Source organism: Hippocampus bargibanti, linkage group LG05 (assembly GCF_051943395.1).
Source record: "Hippocampus bargibanti isolate YZ-2025 linkage group LG05, ASM5194339v1, whole genome shotgun sequence".
Classification (NCBI taxonomy): domain Eukaryota; kingdom Metazoa; phylum Chordata; class Actinopteri; order Syngnathiformes; family Syngnathidae; genus Hippocampus; species Hippocampus bargibanti.
Genome location: NC_142738.1, coordinates 8,742,292 through 8,762,526, shown reverse-complemented (window position 1 = coordinate 8,762,526; position 20,235 = coordinate 8,742,292). Strand labels below are relative to the sequence as shown.

The 20,235-nt window shown below is 42.7% G+C and overlaps 1 protein-coding gene across 2 annotated transcripts in view; it reads left to right on the top strand.

The window, feature by feature from the left end:
- Window positions 1-18,377, top strand: part of klf13 (Kruppel like factor 13) — a 43,197-nt gene extending 24,820 nt beyond the window's left edge. For both annotated transcript variants that reach the window (XM_088996213.1, XM_088996212.1), the window contains exon 3: window positions 16,570-18,377. In XM_088996213.1, the coding sequence (XP_088852339.1) occupies window positions 16,570-16,910 (341 nt within the window). In that variant the 3' untranslated portion in view covers window positions 16,911-18,377. The remainder of the gene's footprint in view (window positions 1-16,569) is intronic.
- Window positions 18,378-20,235: the final 1,858 nt, after the last annotated feature.

The window sequence follows — 20,235 nt, the reverse complement described above, 5'->3', positions numbered from 1 at the left end:
GGGGTGGGGAGAGTGTGGGGGACACTTTTATAGCCTCCCAACAAAGAGAGCCAAGTACCAGACGTTTCTACTTGTGTAAATGCCGTCATTGCGCTCTTTGTTTATGCGAGCTGGCAATGGAAGAGGAGCTCAAACCTGGACCCGCACTTTGGACGTGCGTTGAAAAACTATCATTAGTGTTTCAAAACTAACCCGTTCGCGATACATTAAGTGGAGAGAGATTTTTGTTCTGTTTTTTTGAAAGATACTTTGTCTGCATTTAGAACATTTGTTTCTCGCAGTATTTGGTTTGTTAAAGTCATTATAAGTGCCTTGCACGCTGGGTCCGAGAGGACAGTAATTTCATCTGTGCTGTATGTCATGCATATTAGCATATTTCACAATAAAGCTGACTTTGACTTTATTTCCCCAGCGACCAAAATGACATTCTGGGTTAATTTTTGCTGTATATTACGGCACCATATATTTTAAAAATGTAATTTTTTTTTTGCTTTGAACTCATTCACTGCCATTCACAAATTTATTCTGGAATTGAAAATATACGTAGAATTAGTTCGAGTTTTGTTTTTTGTCATGCTTGGGTGTCGATAAAGTGCTGGCCATGGCCTCTGGCTATGTTTTCCCCTTCTACAAGGGGGCAGCATTTCCATTTTTTTCCCATGTTAGAGGGTTGTTCCAGTTTTAGCTATTGTTAGTGCTATATAAACCAATATGTATGTCTTCTTTTCCTTTCGGCTTTTCCTTTTTCGGGGTCGCCACAGCAAATCAGTGTCCTCCATCTTCAGGGTTTGAGTTGCATGTTTTGGCGTTTTTACGTCGGATGCCCTTCCTGACACAACACTCTGTATTTATCCGGGCAATATCTATGTATTGCATTGTATTTTGGACAGCCGCCCTCATTTCAAGCTTATATAACTCCAGACCCATATAATTTAGGTATTAGCTCTTCTTGTCTGATGAAAGAAGAGAGTCTACCGTTTCTTGCGCTGCATTGAATGTTCATGTAGTCCTAAAACTCAATATTCTGTGGATCCTGGAATTTGAGTGACAATGACAAAAACCCTGGCACCGGAGTTGACACATTTTTGCATGTCTGGCAGTAAATGATGGAAGTATCAATGACTGGTATTGGCATCCATCGTGAGTTCCAGGCTTCAAACAAGGCCAGTTTTGTCCCCACAACTTCAAAAATATGCACAAAAACAACTGGATATGAAATCTGTCAGAGGGAGCAATACATAAATGTAAAAGAAAATAAGATAAATACAACATGACAAGTAAAAAAAAAGAGTGTACTGTAGTTCGCAGTGTGCTAAATATTTTTTAAGCAGACTTAAGTTCTCTGCGTTTGCTCTTCACAGTGTACACAAATACTTTTAGAATATAGAACATTATTTTTAATAACTCACCCAAGTGCATCTCATTATTTAGCTTGAAGGCCGCAAATGGTTATTGGGGAATGTGGGGGCAAGTGGGGGTGTCCAAGGTTACCAGACAGCATTGGTCTGCTCTCCTGGTGTCAGGGTCTCCCATGCAGCCCACCCTGTAACGCACATATTAGATGAAACATAATCTCAGGTTTAGATTCATCTTAAAAGAACATCTGCCCTTGAAGTATTTTTCTTATGATCTTGTGAAAAACTGCGCGGCTCTTCGGAGTGCATAACTATTTAAATACAACAATGGAAGACGGGCTTTCCCGTGAGTTTCTTGTGGTGTCTTTTGTGGTTAGCGAGTACACGGTGTACTGCGTACGTGCCTCATTACTGTGCTCTGGTTATGTCATGTAGTCTACTGTACTGTATTCCGAAAGGAGTCTTCAACTCTGACAAGCTCATTATGAGTCATTTCTTCATAAAACAACATGCGGCGCCTTCTGTCCCCCCCCCCCCCCCCAACACCTCCTTAAGTGCCTCACAAAAGGCCGTCGTGACAGTATATTGGACCTCTTCAAAATAGTTGCCATCACCAGGGAGGAACGGGGTCAATATTTCCTGAAGACAAAGTGCTTAATGGAATATTTTACAGCTGGATTGAGGTTTGGTGTTCGGATCACTTTTGTGGTCTGCCGGGGAGGGGGGTGCGGGCTTTGATACAGTGAAATGTTTGTCTAGCTTTCGATGAAAAGGTTTCTTCAGCCATCATCTGTACTTCTGTGAAGGTGTCGGCCGTTTTGTTCCTCATCCGAAAAGCTTCGTCAGTGAACTAAAATTTTGCGGGTAATTCTGGTAGTTCGCAGACGGAGCTTCTCGGATGAGGAGCGAAATGTCCAACACCTACAAAGAAGTGTACAGATGACGAGTGAAGAAACCTTTTTTTTTTGACTGAGAGCTTACACAGACGTTTGTCTAGTGTTTTATTTGTTTTTTTGCCCACCCTAAAAAAAAGTGGTGACACCTGGCAGCGTGATTTTACTGTCATTCACAAACCCTTATTCATGCTTGAGCTCTATTTTGTTATTTTTTGTACACGTGTGAAGCTATGTGATTCGTGTTGGCCATTTTTTTGGGTAATTCTCACAATTTCCACACAGGAAAAAGGAGTCACAGAAAGAGATTATATATATATATATATATATATATATACATACACAGACACACATAGCGGCTTTTCCAGGCGTTTAAAAATTTGGCTTGTGCCGCAACAAAGAGCGCACAGTATTCCAATGTGGCCTGGATGAGGTAGCGGGGCGGGGAAGGGGTTTTCCCGCCTTTACTTGAGTCTGGGTCTTGTCCTAAACTAAAATATTACACGGTCAGTGTGTCTACCTGCCACATGGCAGGATTTCCACCACCCCTTCCCACTTGACCGATATTTTCGCTCTGGCAGAAACTCAGCAGCTTCCTGTTTCCTGCAAACATGACAAAGTAAGGAATTCTGGCTGCATTCACTGCCGGACCTATGCAAAAAGTGTCTCCACTCTAGTGTCAGGGTTTTTGTCATTGTCACTTGAATTCCAGGACACACAGATTATTTACTTTTAGGACTACATAAACATTTAATGCAGTGTAAGAAACCTTAGACTCTCTTCTTTCATCAGAAAAAAGAGTTAATTCCTAAATTATATTGGTCTGGAGTTATATGAGCTTGAAATGAGGGCCACTGTCCAAAATACGATGCAATACTATTGGTTTATATAGCGCTTTAACAACAGCTGAAGCTGGAACAAAGCATTAACATGGACAAAAGGGAAATCCTGCCCCCTTGTGGAATGAAAAAAAAAACATTGCCAGAGGCCATAGCCAGCGCTTTATCGGCACCCAAACAAGAAAAAAACAAAACCCGAACACTATCGGGAATGGCGCTCTACACTTTATTTTCAAGTGTCTTCAATAAATTCATAAATGGCAGTGAATGAGTGAAAAAAGCAGCAGGACTGTGGGGGGGGGCATGTTGTCTGCATTGGACCCTTTGTAATGAGCAAAGGGGGTGGGTGGGGGGGGGGGGGGGGGGAACTGGGGTTGTTATCCTTGCCAGATTCTTAGCCACTGCCCCTAAAGATATCCTGTCATTTTCTCCACTGCCTTGGCCGAAACAGACATTATAATAATAATAAACGTCTGACTTCAATTTTGCACACATTTAAATTAATGACCCCAAGACCAGCTTGCGGTTACTCTATTCAACCCACCTTTCCACAATGGCTGTAGGTTTCAGTTTGGATCACCACTGTTGGACCAAGACCGGTAAATCCGGTGCAGGCTTGGGCATCACTGCATCGCCGAAGCGGTACAAGTGACGAGAGGAAATTCCACACCTGGACACGACCTGTAAACAAGGCACACAAATGACCAATTGGTTTGAAAACATTTTTTTTCACACTTTAGAGCCACTCCCATTGGCATTTTAGGAAAAAAAGATGGTGACAAGTTGAATAGCAGCTTTCAAAATGTGCCACATCAGCCACAACCCAACATCCTGTCTTTTAAAAATAAGGCTTAGCTGTTGATTAAATGCAGAGCCCTAGACGTGACATGGCTATTAAAAGAAATAACTGTCGTCACAATCCAGATACGGCGCCAAAAAGTCGGGTCTAACGTGAGCCCATAGGTTGAAATGAAATGCTGGAACAGCTTTTGCGATGGCTGTTGATTTAAAAACGAAGCTAGCATATTTTGGCTAACTGAAATGCATGAGGCCGCCAAACATGTCTGTAACAGTTGCACCAGACGATTTGAGTCGTAATTCTTATTTATTGCACACGTTTGACCTCCTATACAGCCACAAAGTCGTACTTTGTGCTTTCGTCACAACTCATCCCCACCTACAAATGACCGCCGCATTTTGTGGGCACAAATTAGCATTTAGCTCATACGTTTGAACTATATTGTGGTTCCGCTTTTCTTGTCTGTGAATAAGACTTTTTAGGTTCTCCGTTTGTGGATCAAATTAGCATTTAGTACATAAGTTTTAACTATCAGAATCAGAATCAGAAAACCTTTATTCGTCCCACAATGGAGAAATTTGCAGTCCACAGCAGCAATTGAATATATCGTGGTTCCGCTATTCTTGCCTACGAATAAGACTTCTTAGGGTTCGCCGTTCGCGCATCTAATTTCTTCATTCTGTCGCCCATTCAAAATGGCCACCCCACAACCTTCCTACTTTTTTACTAATGTTAAATTTGACGCGCATTAAATTTTGTCAGGGTGAATTTTGTTCTTCACTATATTCTGGTTCTGCTTTTCTTGCCTGCGAATAAAACTTTTTAGGTTCTTCGTCTGTGTGTCCAATCCTTAATTCTGTCGCCCAGTCAAAATGGCCGCCCCACGACTTTGAAATGTGGCCAAAGTTAATTTTGTTCTATATCAGGTGTACACCACCCCCGCGCTTCCACATCTAAAGCTTCATTTTAGCTTCATTCCAATCGAGTCACACACACTTAATGTTTGCTCAAAGTTCGTGCAGCTGGATGTTGTGTGTCCTCTGGAAAGAAGCTATTAGTTAATCCACTTGATCCCAGGGATGTAAATAACACCGAACGCGTAAGCCACTGTCGTGCCTGTTCTAATCATTGCGGTGCTTGTATTACCGCACTGAAAAGGACACACAAGGCCGGCGTCACGTTATTTTCATATATCTACATTGAGTCTCCGCCCTTATAGAGCTAACAGCAAATTTCTTGGTCGACGTTGGCGCATAAAACAGGATTTAACTGCGATTAAGCGGCCGACCATGTGTGATGGCCATTCCTAACACAGAAAGGCCTCTGTCGTTCACTTCCACGGCCTTGCGGATTTCAATTACTCACAGGCTCATGTATTCACAGGCTCATGTATTCTCTGGGTACTGTAGCACTGGATGATTCCTATAAAAAGCCACTCTGTTCTTCTCACCCAGCCGCCCCTCCCTATAGTCTTCGGGCCGCAAAAGAAAATAGGTAGCGGTGCGTGTTGTGCTGTGGCGGTGAAGACTTGCAAAGTGGTGTTCATTACCAGTGGCAGAAAGAAAGGCATTCAGACCTGTGGTACATTGCACACTGTTCAAAAACCCAACAAAGCGCTTCTTGGCACGCGAGCGACGGCTCTGTTGCAAAGGATGGAGAGCGCCGTGTGCGGAGGGAGGCGTGTGAGTTGCATTTATTACCAAATCTGCAGGTGGACAAGTACAAAAAGGGAGCATGGCTGTTTGGTCTCTGTGTTTAAATAAGATCAGACGTGGTCGACAGCATATATATATATATATATATATATATATATATATATATATATATATATATATATATATATATATATATATATATATATATATATATATATTCACTGTCAATGCCCTCCATTGATGTAGGTCATTTACTGTATTCGGTTCCATCTGCGGCTAATCTGATTACGGTTCGAATGGATAAGACCTCTAAAGCACAGCGCGCCCTGTTAGCCAGTCACGGGGTCCCATCTGTGAGTTTTGCGTTCTGACTTGGTTCACCCTGTTGGCTTCCGGCCCAAAGCCGTCGAACTAAATGGAGTATTTAGTTTCTCGCTGGGACGCATAGATGCTCATTGTGGTATCTAAGGCGGGTCCACTTGTTGTGGTAAACCAGAACGTGTGTGTTTGTCTGACATACTGGGGTGTGGCGCTTTGTACAGGGTGAAGAGAATTTATTGGAAGCGTCAATGACAAAGGGAAGGAAATCGACATGCTAATAACAGGGAAGTCCCTTCTGTTGTGTGTCTTTGGTTGGCGATAAGTCCAGGGTTCACTCAACGTCTTATCCAAAAAGAGCATAGCCGGTCACTTCTTGGAAATGAATGGAAAGATGGACGCAAACTAACTTGTGGTTCTAAATTTATAGCTATACCATAATTTTGGTGCTTAAAGCCCTTGCTAATAGGAAAGTAGTAATCTTCGCCAAAGCCATTTATTGACGTGAAACCCATCAACTGAGAGACTAACATCTCGTTATGTGTCAGGGAGGAGGTTCACCATTTGAGAGGCATAGGAGCCGAACCCTGACACAAATTGGCTTTTTGTATGGCAAATGAATGCATGGTAGTCTTTTCTCAGGAAAATACGGTGAAGTAGCAGTGCTGTCATATCAGTGCCAACACACTCATTTGGTAATTTTTCGAAATGCTCTTCCAGTTCACAGGTGTGCTCCCAAATTTCGCCTCATTTTTAAAACTTCCTTACCAGGATCAGTTTTCAAATGTTGATGCTTCCTGGCTTACACATTTCTTGCACTTAAACAGCTACTGGTCGAAAGCAAACATTATCTCCGTCTGTATCTCATCTTATCGAGCCGTGTTGAGGCTTCTCAGGGTTTTAACAGCGCTATTGTTTTTCTTGCTGGCTCCTCCAAAGATTTGCCGTGAGGTCAAAGACTCCCATCTGCAAAACGGGGGTTGGCTTTGTCTTGTGGCCCCGACGTTGACGAGTAATATGGCACCCCTGCCTTTGCGAACGCACTGTAAACACAAAATAACAGCTACGACTGTTTGCATGCCCTTAGTTAACCAGGATAGAAAAGATAAGGAGACTGTGGGTTGTTTCTGCATGCACTCGAGGCTAAAAGAGAGTGCCCACTCAAACTAATTGAGGCAGATTTGATGACCTGGTCAATGCAGGCGAGCCATTCCCGACGCTCCCTTTAGGAGTTACGGGGGATGAAGTAATGCACGGATAAGTGTATGCACGGATGGGAAGGTCAAACGCAACCTCACTGCGTGTCTCCAGACCGAATGTCAATAACCCCTATGCGGTGCCGCTTGAGGGGAAGAGCGTTACGGTTAGCTAGTATGCACCGCTTCTCTGATTGAAATGCATTAGAGGAGTGCCCCTCCTGCTGGGAGCCAGGCTGCCGCTATTGTTCACAACCTGACAGCTATAAGGCCTGCAAGTGCCGGCAGTCTATTCACTGGTCCCTCTCAATAACGACAAAAGGATAATAGATCGGTGGGATTTTTAAGGGGCCTCTCCTGAACTGAGTTTAGGTCACACGTACCTGATACCGGCCCCTTTGTCGCTGGTGTTTTACATGATGTTAAGTACAGGGGTATGAGAACAATAAACACGAAACAAGGGTAGTGGGATGCGAGGGGATGACAGTACATTTTTGTCCCTGGAGGCAGTGAAGAACCAACGGTTCGTTGTTTGTATGTTTTTTTTTTTTTGTTTCGAGATTCTTCTGTGGACCCGAACCGGATCCACTTTGAGAATCACTGCCTCACTAGTTACAGTTCAGTTTGGTCTTTAAGGTCAGCAGTCCCAACCATTTTTCTGCCCCACGGACCAGTTTAATGTCCCGCAATATTTTTACGGACCTGTCTTTACGGTATGTCGGACAAATTAAAAGAAAAACAAATATGACCTGCATGAATACTGTGGAATTTTTGGAACATAATAATAACCACGAATCATGACACGAGGAATATCCTATCTGGCCACAATGCTCTCAGGTCACTTTGGTAACATTTAAAGCACTTTCAAGACTGCTATTGGCCCGTGGGTTGGTGACCGCTATTCTGTTTCCACTGCAGCTAAGATGTTATACCTACTAGTGTGATATCCTGGCAGCAAGACAGTACAGAACTTTTGGTGAAACTCAACTAAGGAGATTAGCATATCCCGTGTACATGGAATCTTTTCCTCCTGTTCTACTCTTACCATCCAGTGCAATGTGGGAGATTCAGTTCACTGGTGGTGCGTTACTGGAAAACAATATCTAGCGCCACCCTGTACAGTTAACACACGGCTGACTGCCACCACAATGAAAGGGTGCTTAAAAAGTGCCAAGGAACAGGCTCTGGGTTGGCTGGTCTGCTGTAAACACGCAACCATATTTTAGAAGTGTGGCAAGCAGCGACCACTGGAACTGGTCTCTCATTTGTTACCGCGCTGGTTGACCACTAAAGGGTCGAGGCCAAGTGACGGCTACTCTAATGGGCATTGAACGAACCAATGCAGCTTCCCCATCTTTCCCATGTTTGCGTGTTAAAGTCCGCATAGGTTTACTCTGCCATTTAACATTTCCAGAGATGTTTTCAAGTTCTACAAACACCACCTTTTTCACCCTGCAGGATGTGTTTGCTCTTCTACGGTGGAGTCACGTGTTACTTTCATACCCGAGGACACACCAGGAATGTTATCTGCTTCCATTTGATATGCCGGAGCGTTTTGTTAGAGCAGGTGACCGCGCCGAGTTGTCGCACTGTTGCTCACGTCAAAGTAGTGATTAGATCTCGTCCTTCGCTGGGACCAGGCCGGCTTTCACGACTCGGATTTAACCCTTTCTGCAGAAAGCGATGATCCCCGAGTCTTAGGTGTGTATAGAAGGAAAGTGGGGGAGGGTCAGAGCTAAGCTGTTTATATACTGACCCACTGGCCTCAGAGTGAAAGCTTGTATAACTATAGTACCTGTGACATAATCACATTGCATGGAGAACTAGCCCCCTCCAACCTCCACCCCACCCCTCCAACCCAAATGCCAGTTCTTGGTAGACCTACAGTTGTCATCACATGACGTAACTCTGTTCACGTCTAAATGGGTCACTGTGTTCGTTTGGCAATTCTGTCAGTGCTCCCCCCCCCCCACCACCATACCCCTAACACCCCGCCCTTTCGAACTGACACGTTCTGAGAAAGAGCAACCACACCCTGGATGTGGCAAGCATCCAAGGATGGGACACGATCAATTTGTGTGTGTGTGTGGGGGGGGGGGGGGGGGGGTAGAGGGTAAAGCTGGTATTTGGATAGCATGTACTGTATGTATCACAGACCTCACATCTAACTCAGCAATTACCCATCCAAAAGCATTATCAATAAATAGGCATTATCAATAAATAAATAAATGAAATTTAAGAATACTACAAATAATAATAATAATAATAATAATAATAATAATAATAATAAATAAAAGTTTACTATGGACTGTTGTTGACCACACAAAACAATGAAAACAATAGACCAAAAAATGAGAGTACTAATGAGACTTAAAATGTAGGATTACATTTTCGAATGGGGGCGGAGTTTACACTTTTAAAACTGCTACCAAGATTTAAATGTCACTACAATGCCACGGCCATCACGAACATGCATAATAAATAAAATCGATGTTAGCCATGGTTGCTACGTTAGCAATTGAAGTGAAACGAGTACTTTTAGTACCTCGGTTTGGAAGCTGTCAACTTTTTTTTCTTTCCCACAGTGACTTATTAGTTAGCATTTTATTTTGTGTGCATGTTTTAGAGCGAATGTAATTAGTAGTGGAGATGCTGAGTGCTGTTATTTTTTGATTCATACAAAGTTATGAAATCATGCCTGGGTTTTTTTTTCCGTTAATAATTTCTTCAAGAAATAGCTGGTGATTCATTGGGGTAGGGAAATTATGATGGTGGGAGGGCCCCAAATTGAGGATAAAATGGGTGTGTGGAGATCCCAAACAAAGTCAGAATTGAGAACTGCTTTCCGGTTCCCTTTTTGGAACACCTAGACTTGGTTTTAGCTTGGCCTCTTTTGAAAAGATGACGTCCAAAATCACCCTAAAAATCCTTCGGTCTATGTATACTTCGGTCTATGTATTATCTCCACATAGGATCACACTTGTGATGAATCTCCCCTGGGGGACTTCCAAGAATAAGTTCCTCTTGTGAAAATCCTGTATTTTGAATCAGGTGAAAAAGGAGCAACGTGTCCATCCATCGTCAGTTGTGATGGAGAGCTAAATAATTTCAAGCGTCGCAGCAGGTTGCCGTTGGATACCTGATGCTTCCATCATGGCTGCGTCATTGCAGTATAGGACTTGGGGACATCTCAGACAGGCTCTGTGGTGTATGGTTAAATATTAATGCTGTGGGATCCGTTACACTGGTGACTCAGCCTTAAAGGACAACCGACACCATTTTTTTGTTTCCTAACTGACATCAGAAAAACGTATATTGCATCTGAAATACCCAAAGCACGCAGGCTGATATTTTTAGTGAAATGCAAAACACCAATAAAAATGACTTAAAGTGTCCCAAAACTACTTCAAAATGACCTCAGAGATGCAGAGTTTCAGAGGTCCCGCCCCCTTGTTCGTGACGTCACGCCAGAACGTCTTGCCTTGCTCTAGAATCAAAACAATGGCTTCAGATTCGGAGAAGATGCTTTCTTGTTACTTATCCAGTTATGAATATGCTTCAAATAGTTCTGAAGAGGAAAGCATAAATGTTTGAAATCGATTATAGAAGTCCTTCCGTATCATTTTTAGGCATCTGGACTCCAATGTAGCTCCCAGAAAATGCACAAGATGGGGCACAGGCTCCGTTGGAAATGGGCTGATTTGTCTGCTGGGAATTTGTGTCAGCCAGTATCAAATAGTAGTCTTAGTGCAACACACAACAATTCACCATCACATTATTTATGTTTTTTCCTTCTAATTTCACCATCAACACGGATCAACAGTATGTTTTCAGATCAAACAAAGTACCCAAAATGCATTGCGTGTAACTTTCTCGGTCATGGGCGTTCCTTACGTGATGTCAGGAATCGTCACCAGCTCGAAAACAAGACTTCCTGAATATTCAAGGCGAGTCTTAAAAGGTAAAATATAGCTATGTGCGGTGGAATCTTTGTAAAATATGCTCAGTAGAAGTCATTTGAAGTGATTTTACAAATTATGGACACAACTTGTCCGGGGCATCGGTTGTTCTTGAAGCAGTGTGCAGAGCTTAGCTCTACTTTTTTAGCTGCAAACTTCCTTTTTGTTGGCGGGGTGGTAGGTGAGTGACAGGTGGCCATGCCGGCTGTTCCTCTTGCTAATAAAATATGAAATCAGACCATCATGAGGCTCACCAATGAGATTAGGGCCATAAAAGCAACACTCAGCAAGTAGCTTTCTGCAGGCTCAGGTTATTTACAGCTTTGAATTCCATCCAGAAGCGACACTCCGGTAATTTGCATTGGTTGTGCTAAACATTTGAATGGAAATCCAGTCATAAATTAACATAGACGGCATTTGAGCGTGGGGAGGACCCAAGTGCGTTTGCCTACAGCTGAAGTGAGGAGTCGAGAAGGAGGAAAACAGAGCGGGCTGTCTAGACTTGCTCTGTCTGTCTGCACGTTTTTGTTGCAGGATTGTGGGGGCGGCTGGGCGACAGCCTACGAGGCTACTTGTCTTGTTTCTTGAGACACGTTGGCATCAGGTAGCGTATGAGGAGCATTTGAATCTTGGGTAGCAACTCTTTCCATTTTGGCCTGTGGGGGTGCGGGGGGGGTGGGGGGGCAACGCGGAACAAAGAAAGCCTTTCGCAGGCCCGCTCACATGCGCTCGTTTGTTCCAGCACATTTAACTCATTCACTGCCAGATGTGCAAAAATGTGTCCACTCCAGTGGCAGGGTTTTTGTCATTGTCTCTTGAATTCCAGGACACACAGAATATTGAGTTTTAGGACTACATTAACATTCAGTAATAATACATTTTTATATCAATGCAGCATAAGAAACCTAAGACTCAATTCTTTGATCATAAAAAAAATGTTAATCATATGGGACTGGAGTTATATGAGCTTGAAATGAGGGCAGCAGTCCAAAATACAATGAAATAGATACATATTGGTTGATATAGCGCTTTAACAACAGCTGAAGTTGGAACAAAGCGCTAAGATGGAAAAAGGGAAATGGTGCCCACTTGTGGAAAGGAAAAAACATGAAAAAACAAAACCCGAACAAATTGGGGAATGGCGCTCTAAGGCATATTTTCAATTCCCAAATACATTTGTGAATGGCAGTGAATGAGTTAAACATGCGAGCGTGTTTACTTTATGATCACAACACATAGCTGGGGAATAAAAGTCACATAAAAAAATCCAAAATACTGCGCTCTGTTATACTGCGAGGAACATATGACCCGTTTTTGCCAAAGAAACACGATGAGGCGGCTGCATTCAGGCTCCATACACAATGTTTCCACATTGGATAGAATGGTAGGAAACCACAAGATATATGGTACCATCTGGCTTTGAGTGGATTTGTGTCAAAGCCCACTTTTATTGCCCGATGAAGGGCGGGGGGCAGGTGGGAGGGGTGTAATTTTCCCATGCGCCGACTCACAGATAGTTACACGCTGGAAAATGGGTGGGACAACCATTGTGAATGCATCTGGAGAATTCAACGGCGCCAGGTTCACGGCTGTTTTAACGCATTCACTGCCATTCACTAATTTATTAGAGATTTGAAAATATGAAGTACAACGCGATTCCCGAATTGTATTTTTTTTTTCTTATTTGGGTGCCGATAAAGCGCTGTCGATGGCCTCTGGCCATGTTTTTCCCTTCCACAAGGGGGGAGCGTTTCCCTTTTTCTCCATGATCGCGCTTTGTTGCAGCTTCAGCTGTTGTTAAAGTGTGATATAAACCAATATGTATGTATTGCATTGTATTTTGGACAGTGACCCTCATTTAAAAGCTCATACAACTCCAGACTCATAATTTAGGAATTAACTCTTTTTTTCTAATTAAAGAAGAGCGTCTAAGGTTTCTTAAGCTGCATTGAATGTTTACGTAGTCCTAAAACTCAATATTCTGTGGGTCTTGGAATTTGAGTGACAATGACAAAAACCCTGGCACTGGAGTAGACATATTTTTGCACATGTCTGGCAGTGAATGAGTTAATCAGAAATATTTAGATATATTAGATATTAGAATATTTAGATATTTGAATATAAAAGTCCATCCAGCAGATATTTAAAGGACAACCGACGCCCCGGACAAGCTGTGTCCATAATTTGTAAAATCACTTCAAATGACTTCTACTGAGCGTATTTTACAAAGATTCCACCGCATATAGCTATATTTTACATTTTAAGACTCACGCTGAATATTCAGGAAGTCTTGTTTTCGAGTTGATGACGATGCCTGACGTGACGTCACGTCTGGAACGCCCCTGACCGAGAAAGCGACACACAATGCATTTTGGGTACTTTGTATGGTCTGAAAACTTCGTGTTGATCCGTATTGATGGCGAATTTAGAAAGAAAACATAAATAATGCGATGGTGAATCGTCGTGTGTTGCACCAAGACTATTATTTGATACTAGTTGATACAAATTCCCAGCAGACAAATCAGCCCATTTCCAACAGAGCTTGGGCGCCATCTTGTGCATTTTCTGGGACGCGACATTGGAGTCCTGACGGCTCGAATTGTTCCAGAAAAACTTCTTTAATCGATTGCAAACATTTATGCTTTCCTCTTCAGAACTATTTGAATCATATTCATAACTGGATGAGTAACAAGAAAGCATCTTCTCCGAATCTGAAGCCATTGTTTTGATTCTCGAGCAAGGCAAGACGTCTTGGCGTGATGTCACGTTCAAGGGGGCGGGACCTACTGAAAACTGAAACTTTCTGAGGTCATTTTGAAGTAGTTTTAGGACACTTTAACTCATTTTTATTGGTGTTTTGCATTTGACTAAAAATATCCGTCTGCGTGTTTTGGGTATTTTAGATGCGTTTTTCTGATGTCAGTTAGGAAACAAAAAAAATGGTGTCGGTTGTCCTTTAAACAACTTCTTCCCCCGTCGCCATTCTGGCGGATAGAAATTCCTTGTGTGTTCTACATATTTGGCCAATAAAGATGATTCTGATTTAGATTCTGATACCGGTTGTAAATGTCGGTCAGTACTTCTGATGGTGGTCTGGACGGGAGAGAAGGCCTTTCTGGCCATGACAGCTGAGTACTGATATATTTTTAACATTGACAAGCTGTTCAACATTGCCGCAAAAATAAATAAATAAATAAATAAAAACAAAGAAAAGAAATGTATCATACCTTTTATGCTTCCAGTTTCAGAATCAGAATCAGAATCAGAATCAGAATCATCTTTATTGCCAAGTATGTAGAACACACAAGGAATTTGTTTCCGGTAGAACACGCTGCACTAGTATCGTTGTCAAAAAAAAAACCTGCTAAGTGGCACTATACAGTTCCATTTTGGCTACTGATGAAAGAGTTCAAAGAGTTAATGGCTTGGGGGAAGAAGCTGTTTAAATGTCTGCTGGATTTGGTGCGCATGGATCGGTAGCGCCTGCCTGAGGGGAGTAGCTGGAAAAGGTGGTGGGCAGGGTGCGGAGGGTCCAGTAGGATTTTCCGCGCCCTAGTTTGGATTCTTGCAGTGTGCAAGTCCTCGAGAGTGGGTAGGGCGGTGCCAATGATTTTTTCCGCCGTCCTAACTGTCCGTTGAAGTCGGATTTTGTCCATTTTTGTGGCGGCCCCGAACCAAACGGTGATGGAAGAACACAGGATGGATTCGATGACAGCCGTGTAGAAATGTTGCAGCACCTCCTGTGGCAGGCCATGCTTCTTTAGCAGCCTCAGGAAGTACATTCTCTGTTGGGCCTTTTTCAGAATAGAGTTGGTGTTGACCTCCCACTTCATGTCCTGGGAGACTGTGATTCCCAGGAACTTGAAGGTCTCAACGGTTGACACAAGGCAGTTGGATAGTGTGAGGGGTAGCTGTGGTGATAGATGTTTCCTGAAATCCACGATCATCTCAACTGTCTTGAGCGTGTTCAGCTCCAGGTTGTGACGGCTGCACCAGAGCTCCAGCTGCTCCACTTGTTGTCGGTACGCAGACTCGTCGCCGTCTTTGATGAGACCGATGACCGTGGTGTCGTCTGCGAACTTTATGAATTTGACAGCTGGGTGCGTTGAGGTGCAGTCGTTTGTGTAGAGAGAGAAGAGCAATGGAGAGAGGACGCATCCCTGCGGGGCTCCAGTGCTCGTGGTTCGTGTTGTGGATGATATATTTCCCAGTCTGACCTGTTGTGTCCGTCCTGTCAGGAAGCTGAGGGTCCACTGGCAGATCGTGGGGGACACACCAAGCTGGAGAAGTTTGGGGATGAGGAGTTCTGGGATGATGGTATTGAACGCAGAGCTGTAGTCCACAAACAGGATCCTTGCGTAGGTTCCTGTGTTGTCAAGGTGGTCGAGGATGTGATGCAGTCCAATGTTGACTGCATCCTCCACAGACCTGTTTGCCCGGTAGGCAAACTGAAGAGGATCTAGCAGAGGTCCGGTGATGTTCTTTAGGTGGTTCAGCACGAGGCGTTCAAAGGACTTCATGACCACAGACGTCAGAGCGACAGTTGTGAGGTTTTGGTCATATGCTGATGAGATGAGAGATGTACCGCAAGGATGTGAAAGTACCATGTTCTGCGTCATTGTGGTTTGCTATAAGGAGAACCAAGTATTTATAAGGACAAACATGAACACATCACATGTTGAAATCCTCGCAGACAATTGCGAGGTCAAATTAGAAGGACGTCATCAGTCTACCGCGTGGCCACAACAGTCCCACGGCTCAGATGCAGAATTGATTGTAATTCCTCTTGGATGAAGGGATATTGGATTTACATTATACACAACGCTTAGTTTGACATCTTATTTATTTATGACGCCATGTTTGATTTTTAGTTCAGCTCGGTTGTTGTGAGTGGATATAGTTTGATGAAAAGTCACATTTTTGAGATTCTGGTGATTTTTTTTTTTTGGGGGGGGGGACATGGCTGTTTCGAACTCAACTCATTTTATACAATACAATACAATACAATACAAAACAATGCAATGCAATACATATTGATGTATACTGTATAGCGCTTTAATAACAGTTGAAGCTGGAACAATGCACTAAATGATGAGAAGGTTTCTTCAGCTGTCATCTGTACAATTTTGAAGGTTTCGGACGTTTCGCCTCCTATCCAAGAGGCTTCGTCAACGAACTGAGCCTCTTGGATAGGAGGCGAAACGTCTGAAACCTTCAAAATTGTACAGATGACGGCTGAAGAAACCTCATCGATGGACCACTCCTGTACGACTGAGAGTTTATACAGACGTAATGCACTAAATGGAAAAAAAAAGAAATGCTGCCCCCTTGTGGAAAGGAAAAAAACATCACCAGAGGCCATGTTCAGCGCTTTATCGGCACACAAAAAACAAAAACAAAACCTGAACTAAGTCGGGAATGGCGCTTTAACGTCATATTTTCAATTCCCCGAATACATTTGTGAATGGCAGTGAATGGGTTAATTTTGTTCCATTTGATTTAACTCTGCTATGTGATCACCCCATGATTAATGTTTATTTATTTATTTATTCCAGGAGAGCGCCCGTTCCCATGCACATGGCCCGACTGCAGTAAGAAATTCGCCCGCTCCGACGAATTGGCCCGGCACTATCGCACCCACACAGGAGAAAAGAAGTTCGGCTGCCCTCTTTGCGACAAGCGCTTTATGCGAAGCGACCACCTCATGAAACACGCCAGGCGCCATTCGGATTTCCAGCCCGGCATGCTCAAGAGGGCCCAGAGCAACGGCGTGGGCGGGGTCAACGGCGGAGTAGCGGGCCACGCCGCTCGCCCCGGTTCCCTCAGCGATTATAGTCGCTCGGACGCCTCCAGCCCCGCCCTCAGTCCCGCCCTCAGCCCCGCCAGCTCGCCTTAAACTGAATTTCTGACTTTTCGCCTCGAGCACGGCTGAAGCGCGTGTTCTTTTCATAACACTCGTGTTGTTGGTCAGCTGCGGGCGATTTATCCCCCTCCCCTTTGCTAATCCCACGCTTGCTGTGGTGTGCCCTACTGTACAGAACTGCTTATTGTAGTGCAATGACACACGTGTGACCCTAAAAGGTTATGCCTTTCCCACATTGCAATATTTACATTTTCGACCATATGTCTCGACTTTTCCTTCTAATCGTCTGCGCTCAACAACTCAACATGATTTAGAAGAAAGACAACAGAAGTCTTAACATAATGTATTGTTCTTTCTCCTTGTTATTTTTTTTAAACCGGTGATGAAAAATGCCGTGTGTGTCTATGCGGAAACTCACGCACACAAACATACACCTACACACATTGTCAGGTCAAACATAATCCAAATTGTGTTAAACATCTAACATAAAAGGTACCTAGTCAACAAACTCCAACATATTGACTGCGTCGCCATGAATTATAAGACAACTGCACAAACTTGCCTTCTGCTAGCTTAATGCTAACATCAAATAAAAAACGCTGGGTTATGAATACCCAGCACATTGGGTTGAGGATTCGATGTAGCATGTTGAGTCAAAGATTAAAAAAAAACTAGCCGGACTGATAGGTTAAAGCTATCAATACATATTAACTCATTCACTGCCGGACATGTGCAAAAATGTGTCCATTCCAGTGCGAAGGTTTTTGTCATTGTCATTCAAATTCCAGGACCCACAGAATATTGAATTTTAGGATAAATAAACATTCAATACAGCATTAGCAACCTTAGGCACTCTTCTTTCATTAGAAATAGTTCATTCCTAAATTATATGGATCTGGAGTTATATGAGCTTGAAATGAGTGCAGCTGTCCAAAATATAATGCAATACATACATATTGCTTTATATAGTGTCATATGTTCAATTCCCGAATAAATTTGGCAATGGCAGTGAATGAGTTAACACATTTTATGACTAACTGTCTCAGAAAAATAAAGTTCCCCTGTGAGGATTCCCAACAGTAGGTCGGTGTTATTCATTGGGTTATTCTGTCGCTTTAATAATTTCCAAGAACGTAGCATTCATTTACTGACAACTATTGTAACACACAAGTCCAAAATGGTGACCACTAACCCCCAAATAATTGAACCATCACTAGGTAAAAATATCCACAGTTACCCAACAAGTGACTATGGAAAATAACCCAGCATTTTTTTATCCCCGTGGGCACACACAAAAAACAACAAACACCTCAGGATCGAAGACAGTTTCTCTTAACACCACATAGACGTCACACAAAATGCACAATATACTCATCACTTTACTCTGAAATCCAACCGCTGGTTGGATTTTTCGCCCTGCTCAGGGATGGCCTTGTTAGCTTGAACAAATGGAGAGAAAGTCTGTCCGCACACAATGGAAAGAATAGAAGAATATATACATACATATATACATACACATATATATATATATATATATATATATATATGCATACACACACACACACACACACACACACACACACACATATATATATATATATATATATATATATATATATATATATATATATATATATACATACATACATACATACATATATACATACATACATACATACATATAACCAAACTGAAGACAATTGCTACAACCGTGTGCATTTCGTTGTGTCGACCGTAATCCACAATCAGATCATTGAATACGGGACATCTGGTTTAAAATCCGTATTAGTCTTGACAGCGACAATAGCCGTTACGACTCTTGAGACCAACTTCGGGAAATTGGACTGTCAGAGCCATTTAAAAAGAACAGCGGTGTAGAAACATGTCGGCTTTTAAAGATACTACCCCTGTCCTTGCGGCATCTAGTCTCTCTGTGTATATTTATTCCCTCAAATCGGGTTCTAAAAGTATGTTTCAAAGCAGCTGTTTAAATAAAAATGGACACAAAGGGATGTCGATGAAAAGGTTTCTTCAGCCGTCATCTGTACTTCTTATAAGGTGTCGCACGTTTTGCTCCTCATCCGAAAAGCTTCGTCAGCGAACTAAAATTTGCTGGTAGCTCTGGCCCTATACAGTGAGCAACCAGCAAATTTTAGTTCGCTGACAAAGCTTTTCAGATGAGAAGCGAAACGTCCGACACCTTGAAAGAAGTACAGATGACGGCTGAAGAAACCTTTTCATCTCTGGACCACTCCTGTACGACAGAGCTTACACAGACACACAAAGGGATGACTCGCAGAAGCATAACCGGGGCTGAAAAGAAGTACGAGAGTAAAATTGAAGAAGTAAGGCACAGGGGGTGGATTTAAGGCCTTCAAAATACCCCACAAGCAGCGTCATGAAGACTAACATGTCGCTCGTCTGGCTCTTCCTGTCCCGTTAAAGACGTCAAGCTGTCACCTTTAATGGAACTTGGGGAGGTTAAACACAGTGCAAAGTGTCACTGGAGCTATTGGCAACGTTCAGACAGGAGAAGGCGCCTCTTGATAAAACTAAAAGAGGTTTATCACAACGTAAGCAGAAAGAGGAGACTCCTTTGTTTTCCTGCTTATGTAAATGACCTACAACGTTGGTCACAAAAAGTTCGTGATGTTAGTTGGATCAAATTCTAAAATGAACCTCAAATGCACTGTTGGTCAACACCAGTTGACGTCGAAACTTTTATATTCAAATATCTAAATATTCTAATATCTAATATATCTAAATATTTCTGATTAACTCATTCACTGCCAGACATGTGCAAAAATGTGTCCACTCCAGTGCCAGGGGTTTTGTCATTGTCACTTGAATTCCAGGACCTACAGAATATTGAGTTTTAGGACTACATAAACATTCAATGCGGCGTAAGAAGCCTTAGACACTCTTCTTTCATCAGAAAAAAAGAGTTAGTTCTTAAATAGTATGGGTTTGGAGTTATATGAGCTTGAAATGAGGGCGGCTGTTCAAAATACAATACAATACAATACAGTACATACATATTGGTTTATTTAGCGCATTAACAACAGTTGAAGCTGGAGAAAAACGCTAACATGGAAAAAAGGGAAATGCTGCCCCTTGTGGAAAAGAAAAAACATTGCCAGATGCCAAGGTCAGCGCTTTATCGGCACCCAAGCATGAAGAAACTAAACCTGAACAAATTCGGGAATGCCGCTCGACGTCATATTGTCAATTCCCGAATAAATTTGTGAATGAGTGAATGAGAATGGCAGTGAATGAGTTAATTTGATTATCCCCATGCGGATGTTAGTGGTTTTTTTCAGTTATTTTTCAGATATCTTGATTCAAAAATAAACCCATC